Source organism: Haplochromis burtoni, unplaced genomic scaffold (assembly GCF_018398535.1).
Source record: "Haplochromis burtoni strain Fernald_Lab_line unplaced genomic scaffold, NCSU_Asbu1 Contig_261, whole genome shotgun sequence".
Taxonomy (NCBI): Eukaryota; Metazoa; Chordata; class Actinopteri; order Cichliformes; family Cichlidae; genus Haplochromis; species Haplochromis burtoni.
In genome coordinates this window covers 46,439-69,749 of record NW_024582622.1, presented here as the reverse complement: position 1 = coordinate 69,749, position 23,311 = coordinate 46,439, and the positions used below count along the sequence as shown (strand labels likewise).

The following is a 23,311-nucleotide window of genomic DNA, read 5'->3' as shown; positions in this document are numbered from 1 at the left end:
ATCAGCACCAGTGAATCATTAACCCTCATTAGTTTTAATGCCAGAAACTGCATGGATTTCAAAAACAGACATAATAAGCAGAGCGTTGGGACAGTACTGTCTGCCTCGACTACTTGAGTCTGAAGATTAAGATCTAGAAAAGACGATTAAGACCCAGCTCCAACTTCAATGTCCTAACTTGCCAAGAAAACAGCCTAAAGTGTTTGTTACTGGTCACCAGTTCCTTGCTAAATGCAGTGAACAGTGCAGTGTTAGCGCTGGTTAGTCAATGATACACTGCTGCTCCCTTCCTTCCTTTCAGGAATGAGCCTGAGAAAGTAATTAAGGCAGGAGGGAGGGCACGGGGCGACTCACCCTGTGTGCAGTGCGCCCCCACACCACGGTGTATTTCTCCTCTGAGAACAGTAGCTATGTTAGGAAATGCCTTGAGATATGGTGACAGAGATAACTGTTGGGGAAGAGGTAAATAAATGATCTGGACGTTGACCACGTGAAGCCTTTCCTCAGTAGAACTGGGGAAAGCAGAACATGCACACTTAGTAATTCATTATCAGTAATGATCAGTGCTCCAAACATCAGGTTAAATTTCAAACAGCTGAAATGCAAACGTTAAGACAAAGCAGGAAACAGCCATTAGAAGCTGCGCTCTCTCTCCGCTTTCCTTCAGAGGAACTGTTGGACTCCAGCTTGTGTATTCAATCCTTCCTGTTTGAGACTTGGTATTCAAAGCCACACTGTACCCTACGGCAGTCGGGCCTCTCATTATCTCTGCTCCGCCCTCTCAGGGGAAGGAGGACGAGGGGGCCAGGACTGCCAAAGTCCAGGCAGATATTCCCGGTCCAGTAAAAGGCTGAAACAGCCAGAATAACAGCCTGGGACAAACAAATCAGCTTCAGCTTTCTTTATATCATTAACAAAGCATGCTAACTGTTATTGTGCTACATTGTTCAGGCTATATGCCACTTTCATGTGTGCAAGTGTGCACTTTGAAATGACTGGACTAGAGGATTCCAGCATTTTGGAACAACCTCTCCACATGTGTGTCTGGAAGTTTAGCAAAAGTAATCAGATCTATAAATGGAGCCGCTCTGACTCAGTGAGTTACAGTGAGTTACAGTGAGTTACAGTGAGTTACAGTGAGTTACAGTGAGCTGTAAGGTCCACGCTGCGGTCATTCACGTCATTCTAGTGATCTCTCTAGAAAGTCATGCAGTCAGCATGAGCACACACACGGCCCTCTGTGAAACACGACCTGCACGGGTCTGCCTGCAGAAACACAACCGTGCATCTGTAGCACGACAGAGTGCGGGCACGAATGAAGGCGCTCTTGTGATTTCACATCAAACCTGTAATCTAGACAAACTGTTTCAATTGAAAACACTTTCAGGACTCACTGAAAATAAAGAAAGTAAAAGACAATCACGGCATGAAAACCATCACCCAGGTAAGCAAACCCCCAAAGCTGGTTCTGTCCGGACGAACAGAAGTTCTTATGATGTAATAATGATCGGCTGAGTCCGAAGAAGTCATTGAGCCGCTATATCCGCTCAATGACTTAAGCGGGACAGGCACGCAGCGCATACCGCAGCGATGTGATGACGGGCAAGCCGGACGCTCCTTATTTGGTCATGTTGGACTGAGTTAAACTGCTACGAGCGGAGGTTTTTAGTCCTGAGCAGAAACGAAAAGTATCCCAGTGTGAAAGGAGGCTCCGGGACTGCACGCGGATAGCTGTCTGATCTGGACTACACTTCCTGAGGGTACCATGGCGACCACAAGAATAGAAGCAGGATTTTATTTTCTTTACTTTTCTTTTTTCCCCATGCTGCTGTCTGCCTCAGGTGAGTCCGGCGCATTCTCCTAGTGTGGATGCAGCGACAGAAACGCTTCTTCTTCTCGTGATTATTATTATTATTATTATTATTCTTACAGGTACAGTCAGAACACGTCTGTTTTTTTATTTGGCCTCACATGTGAAATTCAATTCAATTCAATTCAATTCAATTTTATTTATATAGTGCCAAATCACAACATAAGTCGCCTCAAGGCGCTTCATAGATACAGAGAAAAACCCAACAATCATATGACCCCCTATGAGCAAGCACTTTGGCGACAGTGGGAAGGAAAAACTCCCTTTTAACAGGAAGAAACCTCCGGCAGAACCAGGCTCAGGGAGGGGCGGGGCCATCTGCTGCGACTGGTTGGGGTGAGAGAAGGAAGACAGGATAAAGACATGCTGTGGAAGAGAGACAGAGGTTAATAACAGATATGATTCAATGCAGAGAGGTCTGTTAACACATAGTGAGTGAGAAAGGTGACTGGAAAGGAAAAACTCAATGCATCATGGGAATCCCCCGGCAGCCTACGTCTATTGCAGCATAACTAAGGGAGGATTCAGGGTCACCTGGTCCAGCCCTAACTATATGCTTTAGCAAAAAGGAAAGTTTGAAGCCTAATCTTGAAAGTAGAGATAGTGTCTGTCTCCTGAATCCAAACTGGAAGCTGGTTCCACAGAAGAGGGGCCTGAAAACTGAAGGCTCTGCCTCCCATTCTACTTTTAAATACTCTAGGAACAACAAGTAGGCCTGCAGAGCGAGAGCGAAGTGCTCTAATAGGGTGATATGGTACTACAAGGTCATTAAGATAAGATGGGGCCTGATTATTTAAGACCTTGTATGTGAGGAGCAGGATTTTGAATTCTGGATTTAACAGGAAGCCAAAACAGGAGAAATCTGCTCTCTCTTTCTAGTCCCTGTCAGGACTCTTGCTGCAGCATTTTGGATTAGCTGAAGGCTTTTCAGGGAGTTTTTTGGACATCCTGATAATAATGAATTACAGTCGTCCAGCCTGGAAGTAATAAATGCATGAACTAGTTTTTCAGCGTCACTCTGAGACAGGATATTTCTAACTTTAGAGATGTTGCACAAATGGAAGAAAGCAGTCTTACATATTTGTTTAATATGTGCGTTGAAGGACATGTCCTGGTCAAAAATGACTCCAAGGTTCCTCACAGTGTTACTGGAGGCCAAGGTAATGCCATCCAGAGTAAGAATCTGGTTAGATACCATATTTCTAAGCTTTTCAGGGCCGAGTACAATAACCTCAGTTTGATCTGAATTGTGAAAGGAGTGAGACAGCTGCACTCTTAGCCCCCAGCTAAAGAGGAAGGAGGTACTTACACTCCCGAGGTCTGCAAACAAGCGACGATGTTTCAGACAGATTTGCGATCCTCGGTGTAAGAGGGGAGAAGCTGTGGTGTGCTCCGTGGGTGGCACACTTACTGTGGTCACAAAGCAAAGTGCAGCTGGAACAGTCCGTCTGTAAAACTAGATGAGTGGGGCCTTTTTCTCCACTGATAAGAGCGCAGCTCTGGGATGTTCACCATGTGAACCTGATGAAATGATGAATCTGAGCACAGTTTGGGTCGTTTTGCTGTTAAAGGATGTGCAACACTGTGTTAAAGAGCTTCAGTCATTCAGCAGGATCAGTAATGTCTGATTTTCATCATGTGACTGATCCACTCCTTGTTTGCAGGCTCGTATCCACAAGCGCAGAACGTCACCTGGAAATCCACCAATTTTAAAACGGTTCTGGTCTGGGAGCCCAAACCATCCGCGGATTACTCTTACACAGTGGAACTGTCTCCGTAAGTACCATCCACACCTGGCCTCACAGCCCCATCAGTTCAGCTACGGCAGCACGTTTTCATGGATGTGGGTGTTTCATGTAAACTATGTGTAACATGTCATATGTTGCAGGGTTGGTGGGAACGCACAGAGAATCACTAACTGTATCCGGTCGTCACAAACGATGTGCGATCTCTCCACCGCCATGATTGACCCCAAAGCCTGCTACGTAGCTGATGTCCTATCTCAGCCCCCACAGGGGGCGACCTCTGAACTCTCCGAGTTTCCCCACAAAACCTCGCCAAAATTCTGCCCATACGATGACAGTAAGACCCTTTGATATTATTTTTTATAAATCAGAATAACATAGAAATGAAAGCATGCCCGGGAGCCAGCGCAGGAACAGTTTAACATGGTAACACACCCGCTCTCATGGTCGCCCTCAGTGAGGATGATGCAAAGAAGTCTCACCGTCACACTCACAGGGCTGTTTCCATCATCGGTCCCTGGATCTGTAGACTTTCACAAAGATGTTGCCCATCCAATAAATAAATGCCCGTCACAGTTTCTCTGTCAGGTACAATGTCATTAGGCAGCGGTCTCAAAGCCGAGGTCACCCCTACCTCTGCGCTTGACTTAAACAGGAACACAATGACAGCAGCGCTGCTGCCTCGTGTCACACAGACAGGACCCGTGTGTTTATTTAGTCGTCCAGTGAACGGCTTCAGAGGAAATAAAGTTTAGTCTTGTTTTACAATATTTGAAAAGTAAACAAACAAACAAACACTCCTGTTTTCTTGTTTTGTACTACTTGAAGTGTCCTCCAATGAGATGACAGTGTCCGCAGTGGCCCACAGTGTGACACCCGGTCATCAGGGGTCGTTCTGTCTACAGGTCCAGAGAGCAATGTTAACATAAGCAGATTATTTATGTGATCATTCAGCAAACTCAAAGAAAAGCTGATCATTTTATGTCAACACATAAGCTGTTTGTTGAAGCTGTCATTCTCATTTAGTTCAGTGTAATATTGGAAGGTTAACAGAGACTTCAGTGATCACAGGACACACATGTGCACATATCCAGCAGTTTCAAAAATACTTCTCCTCCACAGCTGAACTCGACAGGCCCAAGTTCACGCTGGAGGTCAGTGAAGGCAGCGCCACCCTGAACGTGACAGACTCGCCCACTGCCATCGCCAACGGTCAACACCTGCAGACTTTGAGGGACATCTTCTCTGAGCGGCTCCAGTACAGAGTCACCTACTGGAAGAATAAGAGCACTGGCAAAGTGAGGAGCACCCACCACAGACTGACATCACAACAGCAGTCTTTAACATACGTGAATGACATCACGGGCCTTTCCCTTCTGTTGTCCACAGAAAACATCCAACTACAACACAAGTATGATAAAGGTGACTGGCCTGGATCACGGGGAGAGCTACTGCTTCCAGGTCCAAGCCTACATCCCCAGCCGCACTTATGGCAAGCAGCTGGGAGACCTGAGTGCCCCGCAGTGCTCAAAAGACGAGAACCAGACCATCATAGAAGGTGAGCTCTTTATTTCAGCACAGCACTGACCACGAGCTGCTGACCACGAGCTGCTGACACAGCAGCGGTACAGCAGGATGTGATTTATTTGACTAACAATCGTCTGCAGAAGCCTGCTGACTTGATGAGTAACTTATCATTTTGTGAGGTGAAAATAGAGTTTTCACAAACTCTATGTGTTTATTTTTGATGCGGAGGAGAACACTAACTGTTAAGGTTGCAAAAGCTCTGTAAAGTGTTTGAACACTGGGCCAGGCTTTCTTCTCCGGTGTGTGTCTGTGTGGGTGTGAAGCAGCTGGGAGACAGAGGTGAGGCAGTAAATCATGCCTGGATCTGATGGTGTTTATTACACGACTGTGACTCCAGTTCAGTCTACAGAATAAGAGGGCGGGGCCAAAATACCAGAGCTTACACACAATGCTGTGGTGCTGGGATGTCTGCCTTTGGGACAGGGGGCGCTCCAGGACCCCAGCACATCCACTTCCCACGGCCTCGTGCGGATGTGCGTCCAGAGCGTGTACATCCGTCCGTAAATATTTGGACTATAAATTCACAGCATGTTTATTTATTGTCTGTGTGAAACAGGTGGTCGTCAAGCACCTCCAGAGTTCTTCATGACTAAAACAACATTACATCTACTTTTAATCCAGTTTTATTTATACAACACGTGACCTCAGTGTGCTTTATATGTGATCAATAACACAAACGTGTTAAAGTGAGCGTTGGTAGTAACTCAAACAAAAACAAGGACATCAGGATGTTTCCCCTCAGACTGTAAAACCTGTGAAAAAAGCACTTTCATTACTCTGAAGCTGTTTGTGATGAACTACAGCTGCAGTGTGCCGTGGGTGCACAGATTCTTAATAGAAATCCCACAGCGCCCCCTACAGGAAGCTGCTACAGTAACAGGCAATAACCCCACACGGAGCCACGTCACCGTGGACGGCACGTCTGTCTGCAGATGTTATTCTGAATTAGCAAACAGTGAAAGTAATCACATTACTCATCACTTTGTTTTGTTTTCAGAGTAATGCAGTATTAATTAGTAAAGTTAAACCAAGTGTGTGAATACGTCATTAATCCTCCGTGGTCACAGCGTCTCCACAGCAGCAAGAACAGTGACTAAATAAATAATACAATATTTTACAAAATATAACAAAACAGCTCTAATTACTGGAACATTGATAGGTATGTACAAATATCATTACCTATGAATGTCACTTATGGATAATAATAATGCATTGCATTTATAAAGCGCTTTATTCATCCACACACTGGTGGAGGCAGCTACAGCAGTAGCCACATCGCGCCATTGGCCCCTCTGGCCAACACCAGTAGGTGAAGTGTCTCGCCCAAGGACACAACGACCGAGACTGTCCGAGCCGGGGCTCGAACCGGCAACCGTCTGATTCAAGATGAACTCCCAACTCTTGAGCCGCGATCGCCCCGTTTGTTGAGCGGTTTGTTGAGTCTGCTGGCGTCTGTGAGCCTCCACAGAGGACGGCGCCGACCACAGAGACTCACAGAACATGCTGAGCATTGTCCGACAGATGTTGAAGGACCTCAGAGACGACTGGCCCGTCCTCTAGAGGGCGGTGGTGCTTCTAACCCAGTCCAGGTGTTTTCTGTGTGTACTCTGAGGCATTTATGCTCCTCCACGACGTCCACATCCACCTCCTGGACTGAAACAGGTCACAGGTTTCTTGGTCCTCCTACAGTCCACAGTCTTTGGTCTTTGTCACGTTGAGCTGCAGATGATTCTGCTCACACAGCATGCGTGTGACTGTGTTACACGGTTCAAACACCACACAGAGTCTGCCTGTGAATTTGTGTGAAAAGCTTCAGTGTGGCTTGTACTGTAGTCTTAAGTACTCTGAGTACTTAGGACTACAGTACTGTATAAAAGCCAGCCCATCCGTACTCCCGTGCGGGTCACTGCTTAGAAATGAGCAGTAAAGCTTTGCTGTGACAGACTGTGTTGTGTTTTCCACAGTGTATTCTCCTGCAGTGATCATTTCTGCCATCATCCTCATCCTACTGCTCACCGGGATCATCATCACCGTCACAGTGGTGTGCTGCAAGCGCAAGAAAAAAGCTGCAAACGGTGAAAAGAAGGGCGTAGTATAAAGTATGTGCTTCACTGCACATCTCTGGCGGTACGTTGAACTGGACACACGGACATATGTCGCTCAGCATTCCTCAGCCAAACACTGGACTTTCATTTAGTTTCTGTGAAACAACCTTATTTGTGACACTGGGAAGATGGGAAAACTCTGCTGAAGCCCTGCTACAGTATGTACTGATACTGCAAATACTGCATCTCCTTTCCTGGTGCCTGTGACTACTATAGTAAAATATAACAGCTTATTTTATTTAATTTACAGTCTGCTGTGTAAATGTAAATCATTCTTAGACTGTAGTGGGGATTTTACCTTGAAACACATTTTTATGGAATCAAAATGTAGGATGTATATTTTTGTATGTGGTGTATTTATTTTATTGTGTTTAACTGATATTAAAGACAATAAACATGTTACTCCTTACGTTTGTGCATTTTACTGGTAAAAGCAGAGCATCGCTGGGCTTTGGTGGTCATCAGCAACACAACAACATTCAGGGGTCAGCGTTTTGCTGGACGCTGTCTGAGCTGATGCAGGATGAAACCCAGCGCTTGGCTCAGACCATCAGTTTAATACATTTGCTGCAGCAGGCTGGATGTGTCACGTTGTTTATTTACAGATAATTTATAAACAAACACCTTCATTATGTGTTGATTTACTCAGTGCACGTGTTTGTTTTTGTTATTTTACATTTTCCTGGTTCATTTCTTCACCAGGTTAAAACGGCCGTTTATTAATTAATTAATTAATGTTACAATCCATGTTAAAATGTAAAATAAGGACGGTTAAAGGATTTAGACAGATATGGAATTTCTTGGAATATGTTTAACGAGTTTTCAAAGAGCATTTAAAATGTATATGGTCCATTTTGACCAGCATCCTGTTTTATTGTGAAAAGCTCGTGATTGTAAGAGGAAGTGAATGTGATTGTGATCAGTTGCTGAGAAAAGCTGTGAGGAAAGTACGAGATGTTAGTCCAAGTGTGTAATTGTGTACGAGCTGGACTATCTGCTGGTCTTTGTCAGTCGCTGCGAGCAGCTGCTCACTCTCGTTTGAGCATCAAGAGCCTGAAACATCCTGAACATGTCCACTGATGACTCCTTCACACGTAACTCTTATGATCTAGTGCCATTTCTCAGGGCTCATGCTGCTCCATGTGACTGTCTCAGCCACAGATGACAGCTGCAGACATAAAGCTACAGAAAAATGACCTGGTAGCTCACAGACATCATGTCCTCCACCCTCTGGAGACATCAGAGCCTATAGAAGCCATGTCTAATATGAGTCCAAGTTTGACGTTTAAAAGACGTCCACAATGACCACACAGGGACTGTAAATAGCCGCACACGGAGGTGCTACGGACGTGAACACTAGACTAGAGATGGACCGATCCGATATTACGTATCGGTCCGATACTGACGTAAATTACTGGATCGGATATCGGAGAGAAATAAAAAATGTAATGATCCATTAAATATCAAACAAGCACCTCACAAAACTTGCGACATGGCGTAACTCGGCTCATAACCGTAACATGTCGGAGCAGTGTGGTCAGTGATAGAGCGACTGTGTGTTTGTAGCCTCGCTACCAAACCAGCATTTCATCTCTGAAGTGATCCCAGAGAGAAGTAAAGCAAGTGTGTAAGTTCATCTCTGAATGTTTGTAAAGCTTAACAACCGATATATGGAGCGACTCCCTCTTCTTGCTGCTACTTCAATCATGAAACTGCTTAATGATCAGCTGATCGGCTTTTCTCTTCTTTGTTTTTGGCCCACTTTGCAGCAGAAAGAGGAAACCAGCGGCTGAACAACAGCAGCACGTTTAAGCTTGATCAGCTGTTGTTAGAATGTATTTAATATTACTTTCTACACCAGGATCTTTTTCTACAGCTGACGGCTGTAACTGTGCAGGGGCGGATCTAGCAAAGTGTAGCCAGGGGGGCCGATGGGGCATGAACAGGGAAAAGGGGGCACAAAGACATACTTTTCTTTTATTTAAAATGTCTAGCTTTTAATAAATAATTATCTGAATCTGACACCCAAAGTTTTAATCTGATGTAAAATGTATAGAAGTCCATCACTGTATATAGTAACTGTTAAGTCTAATAAACCCTAGTAAGCTATACTACTTTTTCCTTTGGGAACCATCTGTGCAGTCTGCAGTTCTGTTGAAGAAAGATGTTGAATCTATTTAATTATTCTTGAAAAATAATTGATTCTGTGCATTTTCTTTCACACTGCATCAAATTAAAGTTGATTACGTCGATTAAGCATCATGAGGTGGAGCGTGGCTCCCTATTTTTTATTAGGTTATTAGGTTGCTTAATATTTCTGCTAAGTGCTCTTTAAAATACCAGAGTAGGGAGGATGGAGCAGGTTTAAGTTTATTAGATTGATCAGTTTTGCTGAACTATGAAATATTTTGGGTGCAGTGTATTTTTTGCATACAGGTGTAACAGAATAGCTTTAGTGTTGTTGTTTATTTAAACTTGAGTATGAACTCATACAAAAAGCAGCAAGATATTAAAAAACAGTTTTATTGATTAAAAACACTATATCGGATTCATCAGTGGGACTGGACTCCATATATTACAAAGACGTATTAGGGACACATTAAGAGAAAAATGTTGTCAATCGTTCTGAGAAAAAAGTTGAAAGTGTATTTCAAGAAAACAAGTACTTCTATTACTTTGTGCTAACATATTGATTCCAGAGGGAACGTTGCACATGTTCTAAAGAACAAAGCTTTGACGTCAGCCGCAATCAGGTAGCTTCATTATAGATGATTATCACCATCATCATCATCAATCACAGCATCTGATCGATAACTGATCAGGAGCCGATCAGTGCTTAATTACTTTTAAACCGTCTGTGACTATGAATGTGAAACTGAATTTACATTAAATTTGTTTAACAAAAGCAAAGAAAACAATGCTGATGGTTACAAAATAGTAACGAGGACGTTATTCTTCACACAGGCTGCTTTTCTATAACCGAAGCAACAGTACTCAACAAAGTAACTGCAGTGTTATTGCAGCACCTTTAACGTACAATATAAAGTGCCTTGAAGCGGCTGCTGTTGTGATGTGGCATCATATATATTTCCCTACATGCAGGTATGTACACATACACGCTGATCTATTCATAAAGATTAGAAGTGAAAAGCATTACATTTGAAACTGTTATTGATTAAACAGCTGTTTAATTTCACAATAATTAAAAGTTGTAATTAAAATGAAGGTTTTATCTTTACAGAGTGCCAGAGTACATGACACAAACATGGCTGCTCCTGATGGTTACCGATCTCTGCGGCCTCAGACTTTGCGTTTTGGCAGCTCAGCCTGGTAAACACATTTCCCATCTGTCTGCATGTAACTGACTGTCATCTGACGCTCAGTCACTTGGAAGAAAGCCAGGCCTCCTGCTGTGTGATTGACAGGACTGGAAAAGAGCTGCCAGGACGGAGGGACACTGCTGATGTGACGAGTGGAATGGTCACTGACCATCCCACTCCCGCTGACAACATAGGAGCTCCCATCATCCTCTCTGATGAACTGTTGGAGGAGAGAACAGAGAAACTGCGTCTTCTTTTGATGGGTTGGATTGTCACACTTTCTACACAAAGATCAGGAACTAGCATCTCTTTGTTTAACATTAATATGATCTCCTCTGGTTTGGGGCACAGAAACTGATCAGCAGTCAGAAACACTTGGTCAACACGTCATAGCACAGGACTGGTTGTCCCAGCAGGTCAGTGCGATGGACTGAATATAATGGAGACACTTCACTCCCTTGTTTTAACTGGTGAACGTGATGTTCTGTATGTGAACACACCTGCAGATCATGATCATGGCCACACAGGTAAACGGTGACTCCGTACTTCTTCAGCAGAGGCCGTAGTTTGTCGACTAGACAGGCTGTAGGTCCGTGATTGCCAATAGACCACACAGGATAATGACCAGCCACCACCACATAGTCAGACCTGCACAAGCCAGACAGCCTTTAAACTCCCACACAGAGGGACCAGCAACACCAGCAGAGCTAACTGGGTGTATGTTTCCCTCTCTTTGATGCTCTTCTTTATTTGGTTTTCTGTACACTGTATATTTATTTAAATCCTCATTCTGCGTAATATTTGTCACACAGTTGTATATCAAACCTTTAATAAATCACAAATGTATCTTTGTATTGAGTGACATCTGTGCAGATAACTGGTCAAACGAATCTGTGTTTGAATCACCTGCTGCTGGCCAGTTTAGCACTGATCCAGTTCCACTGGTTTGCTGCTGCCGTGGAGTCCTCTGGTCCCACAGGCTGGACCTGGTCATTGGTGTTTCCACAGAGCACCACCGTATCAATCATCAGGATGCTCACTGACACGTTTGTGTGTGGAACAGTAAACTGAAGATCGTAATAAAGAGCTGGGTAATTCCTACAGAGACAACACATCATAACGTCCAAGCAACACTGAGGTCTGGACCCTTGAATCATCTCAGTTATCACAGAAACGAGTGTACAAAACATCAGAGCACGTTTCAGCAACGTCTGAAACACGATTTTAATGCAAGTCACATGATAACTAGTTCAGGTCAAAGCTACAGGTGTAAGAAGACTGACCTTCTCACTCAAACCTTGTCTGTATTGCTTGATATTTACCATCGGTGGGATATGTTAGAGTAAGCCATTTGTGCTGAGATGTTGCCGATATGGTCATGGTTTCCAGCAGTTAGGTACCACTGTATATCCAGTAGAGATGGCTGCGAGAAGACACCTTCAAATGTGTTCTGTGGAGGAGAAATACCTCACAGTTTATGTCTGTGTAGGCTCTCAGTCGTCCAGCTCATGGTAGTCTAAGAAGCTTTGAAAGTACTGGACTCCTTCTGTTTCACCTGTCATCAAAGAAGCTTCTGCAAGTCTAAAACCTGAGGTATTTAAACCCAAGAGAGTCCCTGACCCACTGTGGATTTATTCCACAAACATGAGTGTGCCATGGGCTCCCCAGTGTCACCCATTACAGCCAAGCTTTACATGGAGGAAGCGGAAAATAAAGCACTTAGCCACTGGCACAGATACGAGGATGACACCTGGGTCAAAATCAGAACCCAGGAAGTAGAAGCCTTCACTGCTCACATGAGCTCTGTGGATAGAAACACACCAGGGCAAAGGATGACTGTTCACTGTTTCTGGACTGTGCCGTGCGCACGGAGGTGAACGGAAACCTCAACACTGACGTTTACCAGTTTACCAGGACATCTGCATCTCAAGGACAAAGGTCTTTCGAGGATGTCAGTGTTCACATTGTGGGCAGAGAAGACAGATGGTTTGAAAGAGGAGTGAAAGAAGTTATCTATGTCCACTGTGAATAATCATCTTTAAATAAAGGCTGCCTTACATCACCAACTGTCTGCTGGCTACGATGCAGTTTCTCTTCCAGGTGCCTGACATTTACATCAGGTAACCTCAACAGGTCACATGACAGGGTAAGGCAAGGTTCCACCTGAAACATACTTATCACGCCTCCGTTCTTGTATCACGCCGTGACTCACGTGACGAGGCTCGTGATCAGTAGTGGGTCAACAACTCTTAGCCTGCAGTCTGTTAGACTGATGATAGCGTTAACAAGCTGCTAGCTGCAAATAATCATGTGCAGTTCTGAAAGCAGACTATGACCTCACCTCAACTAATGCCAGCTCGGTGGTGAGTAGCCTCAGTAACACTAATAAATCACACAGCAGCAGTACATTCATGTAGTTGTAAAAGCATGACAATAGTAATCCAAAGTATTCAGAATCCCTTACTCACATTGAGTAACTGAACAGAATATGTTACTAACTACATTTTGGGGCATGTATTCTGTAATCTGTAGTGGAATATGCTTTAAAAGTAACCTTCCCAACACTGGGTACCAGTACTGTCCCTCCAGTCTTCACTTTGCAGGGAATATGGTGATCGTGTGTTTCTTTGGAAACCTCAAGCCACATTTTGCAGCTTTCTGGAGTCCAGCAGAGCTAAACATGGACAAGCTTCCTGTTGCTATGGGTTTCTTTTGGTTCTCTTACCTATTGTGAAGTTCACAAAGAAACTGGCAGTGAATAAATTATCCCTGCTCATCTTCACTGTAAAAGAGTGAAGCAACACCAGTGAGAAGTGCTAACTACAAATCTAAAACTATGCGTTTGATTTGTAACATTTTAGTTTTTAGCCAAGGAAATGACATCACCCTGCATAATCCTTTAGGGTAGACTAAACTCTGAAGAGATGCTATTCATCGCAAAGTCTGGGGCTACAAGAAGAGCTCAACAGAATATATCAACAGCTGTTAATGCATGGGTCCTGATATGATATACCTTGAAGCGTGGGTCTTCCACATCCTTGACGCCGCTAAAATAGAAGTGATCTCCAAGGCTGAGAACAAAGTCCACCCCCTCGGATTGGGCCAGTCTATCCATCTCTGCAGCAATATCTTTCTCTTGAGCAGTGTAGTAAGGAGGAAAAGGCAGCCCACCCCAGTCTGCAAGCACCACAAAGTTCAGCACACCTACAGACAATGAAGACACTTTTCTCAACACATGTGCACCATCCACAGACAGATACATACATGTGAATGGTTTTGTGGTTTAAAAACTATGTGTGAAATGCCTTAATGAAAACAAATGGTGAACATTCAAACAGACAGGCCCTGGCCAGATGGTGGATTCACACCCACAACCTTCTTCTTTATTACTTTGGCTGGGCAACAACAGCACTAAATATTGTGCCCCATGCTGCCCTCTAGTGGTGCCATATGACCTAAATCAGTGGTTCTCAACCGTTTCACAATGAGTACCACCTCAATAAATATATGGCTCTTAAAGTACCACCCTTATGACTGACATTAAAGTACAGTAGTATGGGCCTATTTAACACCACATATAGTTTACACAAGACAATTTTATTTCTTATATGAATGAATTTTATTTTAACTTTCATAAACAGGACGTGACAAGTGATAATAATAACAACTGTACTGCATTAAAACATTCACAGCAGGTGGGATAGCCAATCTTTAAGTGATGACCCGATGAAACCTGCGTCAGTCCAAACTACTCTGAGATTATTAAGGCTGTTGTGTTTTCAACATGTTTTAATGCTTTCGATCTTGTTCTGTTTTAATCTGATCAAGCCCTGTTGGCCTCTCTCGGTTTTTATTACCACTGTTCATTTTAAAGCTCAGTTTTTAAACCCTTACGATGTAACTCCAGCCCATGCAGCAGTATATGAATGACTAACCTCATATTGCAGTTGTTCTCCTGACTGAAGTTTGGACCGTTTACAGCATCCTGTCATGCGACTGCCAGGGGCGTAATTTCCAGAGGGATTAGGCGGGTTATGACCCCCCCCTCCCCCGCCATTAATCAGACCCAACCAATATAACCCCCCCAATAAAATTATGAATTATCTTGCATAAATAGGCTGTTGATTTTCTTTACTCATTTCAGTTATTACCAGCAAAATAGTTGAATGTTTAATCATCTGGGAATTTACTCAGATTTATTTATTTATTTAGACAGAGATCTTGACCCCCCCAATGTTCAGCACAAAGTTACGCCGATGGCGACTGGATTTGTCCCTAACCATCGGGAACCCTCACGTGAACTTTTACAGAGTGGAAAAAAGTTAGCGTTCATCCTCCATCTTCACTGTTTGTGTTATGCTAACATAGCTGTGTAGTTAGCGGTCACGTAGCACATCATTATAGACCAGCTAGCCCAACTTCAGTAACCCTACAAACGTCACTGCTGTTTAGTTTTCTGTCTTCATTTATGTTGGAAGTGATAGCAGAGCTGTACGTTTGATTTTTGTTGTGGTGATTAAGCTGCCGGATTTTTGGCTTCACAACTCTTCGTGGTCCGTGGACATCGAACCTCAGTTTGCTCTTTGTGGCATTTCAGAAACAAAATAACACCATGTGGTGGCCTCGCTGGATCTGCTGCGATGACCCGCTGTGTGATGACCCTTCTCTGGGCTCCCCCCACCCAAGGGAAATTCACCGCTCTCAAGGCGCTGCTGCTGCGCCGCTACTCCCTCTCCGATGCAGAGCGGACCAAGATACTCCTCTCTCTCTCAGGCCTGGGTGATGGTACCGCTCTTGAGCTCATGGAGCGCACGCTGTCCTTGCTAAGAATGGATGATGGCGGATTTCTCTTCACTCATGTCTTCCTCTGACAGTTGCCGGCGCCAGTGCCAGCTGGCCTCGCCAACTCCCCGCTGCTGGCCTTGGAGGATTACCGCTCACTCGCAGAAGAACCAGATCGTATTCTCCTGGCTACTAGGAGCTTTGGCATCCAGGTGATAGTTTCGACGGCATCTCCTGCCCACCCACCGATTCTCCCGGGGGCCTCTGACTCATCGATGGTGGCTGGGATCGTGGCACGGCGGCGCCTTGGAAAACAGCTGTGTTTTTACCAACAGCATTTTGGCACCACAGCACGGCGCTGTCTGCCGCCTTTGCAGTTTCAAGGCACAGGGAAACGAGCCTGCCAGCGCTCTGTAGCGGCTGCGACCGCTGGCGATAAGGAAAGGCTGCTCTTCATAGAGAACTCATGCTCAGGGAGACGTTTTTTCGTTGACTCGGGCTCCCAGAAGAGTCTCGTGATGTCTCATGTCGTCTTTGCAAACCTCCACAATGGTATATTCTTTAATCCTAAAAACAATTGGAGATTTCCTGCATACCACTAGAGAGAGCCCAAGTACCACCAGGGGTACGCGTACCACAGTTTGAGAATGACTGACCTAAATAACACTACAGCTAACCGCGCTAACGCGCTGACACCGTGCAGCCCCACGCATTGGGCAATCTGCGCTAACTTGCTAACGGAGATTTGCTGGGTTAATGCAGTTATGGCGTTAAGGTCATTTTAAGGAGATTAACGCTGACAGCACTAATAAAAACACATAAACGGCCTGTATTTATATAGCGCTTTACTAGTCCCTAAGGACCCCAAAGCGCTTTACATATCCAGTCATCCACCCATTCACACACACATTCACACACTGGTGATGGCAGCTACATCGTAGCCACAGCCACCCTGGGGCGCACTGACATCTTTTGATGTTATTATTATTTTTTTTATTTAAATGGTGTGCAAAAGTCTCAAGACATCTTATTCCTTTATATTTTGCTTCCAGGGAGTCAGATTGTTGCCAGACTTTGCATTTTTCTTTTTCAACACAGCTCTCATGTGCTGGCTCATGCCCTGCCCACCTCACGTTTGGGAGACTGTAATACCATTCTCTTTGCTCTCCTCAGAAACAAACTTCTCAGTTGGCTCCAAATGGTACAGATGGTACATCTACACAAATCTGCACCAATGACTGTTGCACCCATTCTCAGCTTCACTAGCTCCCTATCCACATTGTATTCAGTACAATATTTTGGTTCTTTGACTCTGACCTCCTTCAGCCTTAGACTCCTTCTCATGTCCTCTGCTCAGTCAGCTGCTCCTCACGTCAAACTGGACACTTCACATGTTGGAGTCTTTCGCTGCGCTGCACCTTGACTTTGAAATTCATTACTACACCTTCAACAGCTCGACTCTGACAGAGTCAAATCTCAGCTCAAAACTTAACATTTTCATTTGCATGTCAACTCTAATCATCCTTAACTTTTTAGTATTCCTATCTTCTAAAACTGTTCTTGTTATTTTGTGTTGTAGGGGCCAACAAATAAATATTATCGTTATTATAACGCTGACCTATCAGTCATTCAAGCCTTATAAAGGTACCCAGCTCAAGGGATGAACCAATGATGCAGCTACACTAAACACACAACTTGGCAAATACCCTGTTTTGTAACTTTGGGCACTTTATTAGCAGCCTGTCACAACAAGGAAACAAAGTAATATGTTTAAGCTCAAATATAAGGCTCGAACCTGAGACTCTTCATGTACTTCCTGTGTGACAGGTCATCACACTGTAAATCAAACCTAACACTGACTAACATAAGCAGCAGCCTACCTTGTTCCACAGCGTCGAGACCTTTCCATAAGTTAAGAAAGCTTAGAATCAACACTATACACATGGGCCTGTCCATGGCTTCACTGTGCTCCCGTTTAAAACCGAAACAAACCTGAAACTTCCTGCATCAGGCCGGGCGAGAAAAACAGGATATCAGCTGATCAGCAGGTCAAAGTACAAACTGACTGCAGTTGCTCTAAGCAGACACGTTGTGACACACTGCAGCGAGTAAAAGAAGTGCAGACCTTCACACGGATCTTGCAGTATTTTCTGCTCTGCATGAAATGATTTTAAAGGAAGCTCTAAAGACAAACCTCTGAAAAAAGCAAAAACATAACGAGATTAAACACCTGTGTGGGTGTTTCCTGTGGTTACAGTGTGCAACTTTTATTATACTATCATTCAAGGCTAACGACGACAGCAATTCCTAAATTAGAGTAATTTAACTAAATACAGGCTGTGCAGAGAGCGCTATGCTGACTGGTGCACTGACAGGGTCACAGCAGTGTGATGTTGTCACCCTCCGTGGAAAAGCAAGCCTCGTCATCACCGGAGGCTCCTCGGTGCAGAGATAGTGATGATGTTCTGCAACAATCCCACCCAGCCGGGGACCGTCCACCCTCCAAGATAACCATGCTCGTTCCAGTAGGAAGTGAATTCACTTTCACTGATGTAGTGCCAGACAGTTTCTTCACTTCAGTCATCCCCTCTGATAAACAACACCCACGTATCAATAACAGAAAATGTGACATTGGTAGAAAAAAACTTGGTGTTTCATGGATGCTCCACAACTCACAGGTGCATTGTCCTTGTAATTGTGTTACTATTTATGGGCAAATAAGAGAAACATTGTTACAACAGAAATAAAATCAACCAACACGTTTAGTTCTTTTGTGGTAATTTTATGAAAAGCAATGTTTTTAAGTTTCTTAAAAATAGAGATGGTGAATCCAAACTGGGAGAACTTCAAAGGAAGCCAGTACAGGAGAAGTCTGCTCCCTGCCAGTACTCACTGTGGCGTTTTGGATCAACTCAAAGCTTTTCAGGGAGTTTTTAGGACTTCCTGTTGACAGCGATTACAGATAGAAGTAATAAACGTATGAAGAAAAGCAGTCGTACACATTTATATTTTGGTACATGGACTGGCTCTCATGCACCGCCTGTCTACTCTCAGCACTTTATACAAGAGTCCTCATCCACCCCGTTTATAGAATCACGTTTTTCCATGTTTAACTGAGCTCAGGTAGAGAACGGGAACAGGGTTGATGTGCAAGGCTGTAGCAACTACAGTGTGATGATATGGAAACAGCATCTGAAACTAGGGTGAAGACAGATGTCGTGATCAGCAAGCAGCAGTATGGATTCATGAGCAGGAGCTGGACCAGCACACATGTAAGCACAGCGAGACGGCGGGGAGGCGTGTCATAGATGAGGCAGATGGTTCACATCAGAGATCAGCTCTGAGCCTCCTCTTGGTCTCAACGCTGATGGACAGGTTGAGCTGCAGTGAGAGTGGAGAGCCAGGAGGGGTGGAGGTATGTGCTGGATCGCTTTCAAGATCGACCTCCATCACTGCAGAGCAGCTCTTGCTACCCGTGTTGAGTTCCCCAAAAAAGTCTTTTTGTATAATTCTGAAGTTATTATTTTTAACCTGTGGCAGTTCAACACTTTGCACCATTTCATTCGTTAAACGAATAACTGGAAACGTTGGGCTGTTCTAAAACGTTACAAATCCATCTCTCTGTGGATGCACAGACACAAAAATCGTTTCTACAACTCTTTATTTCATTAATCTGAGGTGAGATAACATTAATTATAGAAAATACCAACACAGTTAAGGCTCCCCTTTACATTTTTAAAACATTAGTATAAGGTACAAACCCCCAAGACAAACACAGTCCCACCACCCACAGAATCTACATTTCATTCATGGAAATTAGTAATGACACATTGGGAAGGGAAATGCTCAAAGTCATGATTTGGTGTTTAAGTGTGGACCAGTTTTATCATCACTGATGAAAAACAGGAGAAGGTGCAGCTTGACAACCACCAGGTTCAAATGACTGAGCTCCAGAAACACAGCTCGTGCCGTTACCAACAGTTTTTCATAAAAACGCTGCACTGAGCTTAACGAGCTGCATTCTGCTTCTCCATCTCTCCACTGTTTGTTTGTCCGATCACACAGTCAAGATATTCAGACCAGCTTTATAAACAAGAGCAAAGTTCTGGAAAACTACAGGCTGCCGTCTGTGACAGTACTTATGTGTTTAACAAGAAACAACCACAGGCCTCGATAACTTTGTCCCACAGCCAGAGAAAAAGTCATCGAGCAAACTTGTTTTAACTCCATGACACATTTAGACGGCCTTTATCCTTCGGCTTTGAGAGCAGGGGAAACAGCCAGTAATGACAGAAGCAGCAAGCACATTTATGCCATCAGATAAGGGGTTCCTCCCCACAAACTCCCACAGGTATTATGACCCACAGCTACATGTGAAAGTTGAAATGCTTGCTGGCGTCGTCACCTGTGGGTGGAGTGCAAGATGTCCCCCTGGTACCACAATTGAAAACAACAAACAAAAACAAATAAGCAGTCATTGTGAATCTGAACCAAGTTTAGCTAAAGGTTAGCCGAGAGCGAGGCGGACCCAGAGTGAGAAATGTGAGTGGTTGCAACAAGGCGAGATGTCCTGTGTGACGTGTTTGTGATGCCACAGGATCCGCCTCCTCACAACTGCTTCCATAAATGAGCTCATTAAAACATTAATTACGAGTGAAGGACCGTCCAACGGTCAACTCTCATCTTCAGTCAGAAGCTCCCAGACAGACACATGTAGGCAGCATCACACTCACATGAAGAACAGCTCCTGCTCCTCATTACAAGCAAACCTGGTACTGTTATGATCCATGACTGCAGTGGTGACACAGTAGCATGAGTCTATTTCTTAGTGTGAAATAGCCTAAAGGCCCGAAACAGACGTTTGGCAGTGAACAAATTATTGTTTCGACAGGACAACAGTGATAAGGATTTAACAGTGCGTAGTTTGAACTGCTGCCACGAGTGCAACCCACCCACCAAACAAAAACACTAAACAGAAAGAACACAGGACGGGTTTCTAAATCAACAGGAAGTCTGCGCCAGTGTCAGCAGCTGGTAGTTATGAACCAAACTCGACTGTTTCCTCTGTGATGGGCTTGAACTCGTAGTTTCCTCGTCCATCCATGTGCAGATAATACTACAGGACAGATCCAGAAACACAGAGTGAGTGTGGGAAGGAGAGAAATAAAGAGACCAGTGGATTAAAACACATTTACCAATACAAAGATGTCGTTTACAACAGCAAAAAGATCAGTTACAAATGTAACCACGTGTCAGATGGTTAGGTAACAGTAAGCACCAAGATCAACATGTTTCTGTACACACATGAAGAAGACCTGGGAGGTCCGTCACTATTCACAGGTTACTCTACAGTGACACAAAGACTTTGTTGTCATTGGTTGACTATACTGCACAAACTAATGAGCAGTAACCCAATGAGACATCAAGGAGGCTCAGGATAAGCTCAGTCATAAAAGCACCAGCACGTCGTAGCATTGCCCGTTTCACTGACGTTAGCATAGTGGTGACAGCATGGATCCGAGCACAGCTTCAACCAATAGGATTCCTCTCTTCATGATCGCGACCAATAAGATCAAGAGACTCAGCGGCCAACATTACACAGTGTGTGGCACATCACATACTGTACAGTTTATCAACACTGGACATCGTAATGACTCTGCTTCTAATCATAGTGAGTAGATGAGGGGGGAAGCTTTGGTGCCCCTGAAACAACAAACCACCCTGAGTACAGTTGGTTTGAAGCCTTAATCACTGAACGTTACAGACGTGTTAGTCTGAACTGTGCACAGACTCACTGCTCCCAAATCTGCACTATGAGTGGTCTGCTCAGCCTCAACAATGAAGCCGAGCGCTGACACAATGACAGGATCTGCACTTTCAGGGCTCGCAAATGCGACCAAATTTTTCAGTGGTGCGACTAACAATAAATATTTGGTTGCACCTGTGCGACCAACTGTTCGGGTAACAAAAAAAAAAAAAGTCTCTGCAACTCTCCATGTGGTCAACAACAGACACACATTATGCCCCTATCGTGGACTAAACCAATCAGAGATAGTCAGGGGCGGGACCTCTCTGATTGGCCGTGGTCCAGTTGAAAGTGCAGGTGGAAGAGAGAGGTGAGTAGCTTGAATAAAGCGATATCGATTCATTAACGGACTCCACACAAAGACGTAAACACAGAGCGGACCCAACGCATCAGAATCAGTCTTTCTCGGCTTTCTCACCCGACGGCCCGCAGACGGACACGCTGTCGGAGCTCAGCGATCCTGATGCGTCCGGTCCGCGCTGTGTTTACGTCTTTTTGTGCTGATTCTGAGCTGCAGGTTTTGTCTCTCCAACCAAAATCCACCGAGCCAGCAGCAAAAGAAGCAGCAAACTGCGCTTCACATTTGATCAATGTCGTCATGAATTCTGCCGTTTTGCATCCACGACTATTAAAAAAAAAAAAAAAAAAAAAAATCACACTTCCTGCACAGCTAGCTCTCTCTCTCTCTCTGTACTTCAGGAACAGTTTCCGTCTCCAATCTCTGTTTTCTGTATTATTCATTGGCTTATTACCCACCAGTCTACCGTTGTTTACAGCGCTGTGGCTGCTGTCTTTTTCTTTTTTCACTTAAATGACCTCGGACAAGAAAGCCTGATTTCTGTTGTTCAATACTGAAGAAATTTAAACTTCTTAAAATTGTGCAAAATTGCAGAACATTGTAGAATATTTTTAAGGTTATCTGCTATAAAAAGCCAGACCAGGAAAATCTCCTTCATGTTTTTCTGTGTTTTATTCTCAGTTACTTTCACACGAAGGCATCTGCTGTGATGTTCACAATTCTGATGAAGTCAGTGCTGATAAATGATCAGAATTATAATATTTCTGACTGTCTGAGGCTAAGTTGAATCAAATCAGGACTGAGAGAACCAGAATCGAATGGATTATAGAAATCAGTGATGATACCCAGCCCTAGTGAGCAGCCTAGGCCTGAGAGAAGTGGATGTAGCTGTGGGTAATGAGAAAAGATGAAAAGAATTATTGATAACTTTTTTTGTTAAGTTAAGGCGTGATCTGTCTGAAATTCATAGCCAGCTCTGACACGGTGCCATCAATATTTGAATGCTGAAAAAGCACAGTGTATCCAGGAAACACATTATATGCTGCAATAAATGCACTGCCCAAGTGTTCCCTCTACCACGGCCTTTCAGCAGCAGACAGCAGCAAACAGGTCGTCAGAGGAGCCGAGATGATGATTAAGTTTAACATTTTCTACAATATTGACAAAGCACTTTAAGCACAAGATTGTCAGTTAATAATTTAGAAATGAATATTGTCTGTATGGACTCCCCCCCAAAGAAAGTGCACATGTAAAACTGCGGTGTTAAGTGATGCGGTTGAAAAATTTGAGTGCGCCTAACTTTTGTGCCGGCACGCCTAAATTTTTTAAGTTAGGCGTACCAGTGCGCCCATGTCAAAAGGTTAGTCTAGAGCCCTGGACTTTGAATCATAAGAACATCCAGTCCTACCTCATGATGTTTCCACAGGGATTTCCTGTGAGACACAGTGAACAAGGTGATGCCCACCTGTTGAGATAAAAAACAAACCCCCGTTTTAAAGAATACCATGGTGAGATTTCGCCACATCATCTCCAACCCTGCTGCAAAAGCTCATAGTGTGTTACGGCCCCAGCAGGGCCTCCTTTCAAATGGACCTGTTCATACAGCTGACCCCCATCAGAGTTTAAAGGTACAGTGGGGCAAAAAAGTATTTAGTCAGCCACCGATTGTGCAAGTTCCCCCACTTAAAATGATGACACACGTCAGCAATTTGCACCAGAGGTACACTTCAACTGTGAGAGACAGAATGTGAAAAAAAAATCCATGAATCCACATGGTAGGATTTGTAAAGAATTTATT

At 44.1% G+C, this 23,311-nt stretch overlaps 3 protein-coding genes across 5 annotated transcripts in view; 1 reads left to right on the top strand and 2 right to left on the bottom strand.

The window, feature by feature from the left end:
- The first annotated feature begins 1,635 nt into the window (after positions 1–1,635).
- On the top strand, positions 1,636–7,716 carry f3a (coagulation factor IIIa). The gene is made up of 6 exons (XM_005939316.3): positions 1,636–1,841; positions 3,535–3,646; positions 3,759–3,952; positions 4,738–4,913; positions 5,005–5,173; positions 7,167–7,716. Exons 1-6 carry the CDS (start codon positions 1,766–1,768, stop codon positions 7,298–7,300), a joined length of 861 nt encoding a protein of 286 aa, XP_005939378.1. The 5' UTR covers positions 1,636–1,765; the 3' UTR covers positions 7,301–7,716.
- A 2,096-nt stretch (positions 7,717–9,812) lies between these two features.
- acp5b (acid phosphatase 5b, tartrate resistant) lies at positions 9,813–18,925 on the bottom strand. The gene is made up of 6 exons (XM_005939317.3): positions 17,290–18,925; positions 13,641–13,831; positions 11,950–12,077; positions 11,534–11,725; positions 11,128–11,275; positions 9,813–10,847 (listed from the first exon to the last, which is right to left on the bottom strand). The coding sequence occupies exons 1-6, from the start codon at positions 17,363–17,365 to the stop codon at positions 10,608–10,610; spliced, it is 975 nt and encodes a 324-aa protein (XP_005939379.1). The 5' UTR covers positions 17,366–18,925; the 3' UTR covers positions 9,813–10,607.
- Positions 18,926–19,053: 128 nt separating this feature from the next.
- Positions 19,054–23,311, bottom strand: part of abcd3a (ATP-binding cassette, sub-family D (ALD), member 3a) — a 26,882-nt gene continuing 22,624 nt past the window's right edge. For all 3 annotated transcript variants that reach the window (XM_014339085.2, XM_014339084.2, XM_014339083.2), the window contains 2 exons: positions 22,922–22,978; positions 19,054–20,525 (listed from right to left, as the gene is read on the bottom strand). In XM_014339085.2, the coding sequence (XP_014194571.1) occupies positions 20,448–20,525; positions 22,922–22,978 (135 nt within the window). In that variant the 3' untranslated portion in view covers positions 19,054–20,447. The remainder of the gene's footprint in view (positions 20,526–22,921; positions 22,979–23,311) is intronic.

Bases quoted from the DNA above. Each gene is read 5' to 3' on its own strand.
- acp5b (XM_005939317.3), bottom strand. From the start codon at position 17,365: ATGGACAGGCCCATGTGTATAGTGTTGATTCTAAGCTTTCTTAACTTA. The intron at 13,832-17,289 runs GTAGGCTGCTGC...CATTGTCTGTAG, and splicing joins TCTCGACGCTGTGGAACAAG to GTGTGCTGAACTTTGTGGTG. The intron at 11,726-11,949 runs GTAAATATCAAG...TTGTCTCTGTAG, and splicing joins TCTAACATATCCCACCGATG to GAATTACCCAGCTCTTTATT.
- f3a (XM_005939316.3), top strand. From the start codon at position 1,766: ATGGCGACCACAAGAATAGAAGCAGGATTTTATTTTCTTTACTTTTCT. The intron at 3,647-3,758 runs GTAAGTACCATC...CATATGTTGCAG, and splicing joins TACACAGTGGAACTGTCTCC to GGTTGGTGGGAACGCACAGA. The intron at 3,953-4,737 runs GTAAGACCCTTT...TCTCCTCCACAG, and splicing joins ATTCTGCCCATACGATGACA to CTGAACTCGACAGGCCCAAG.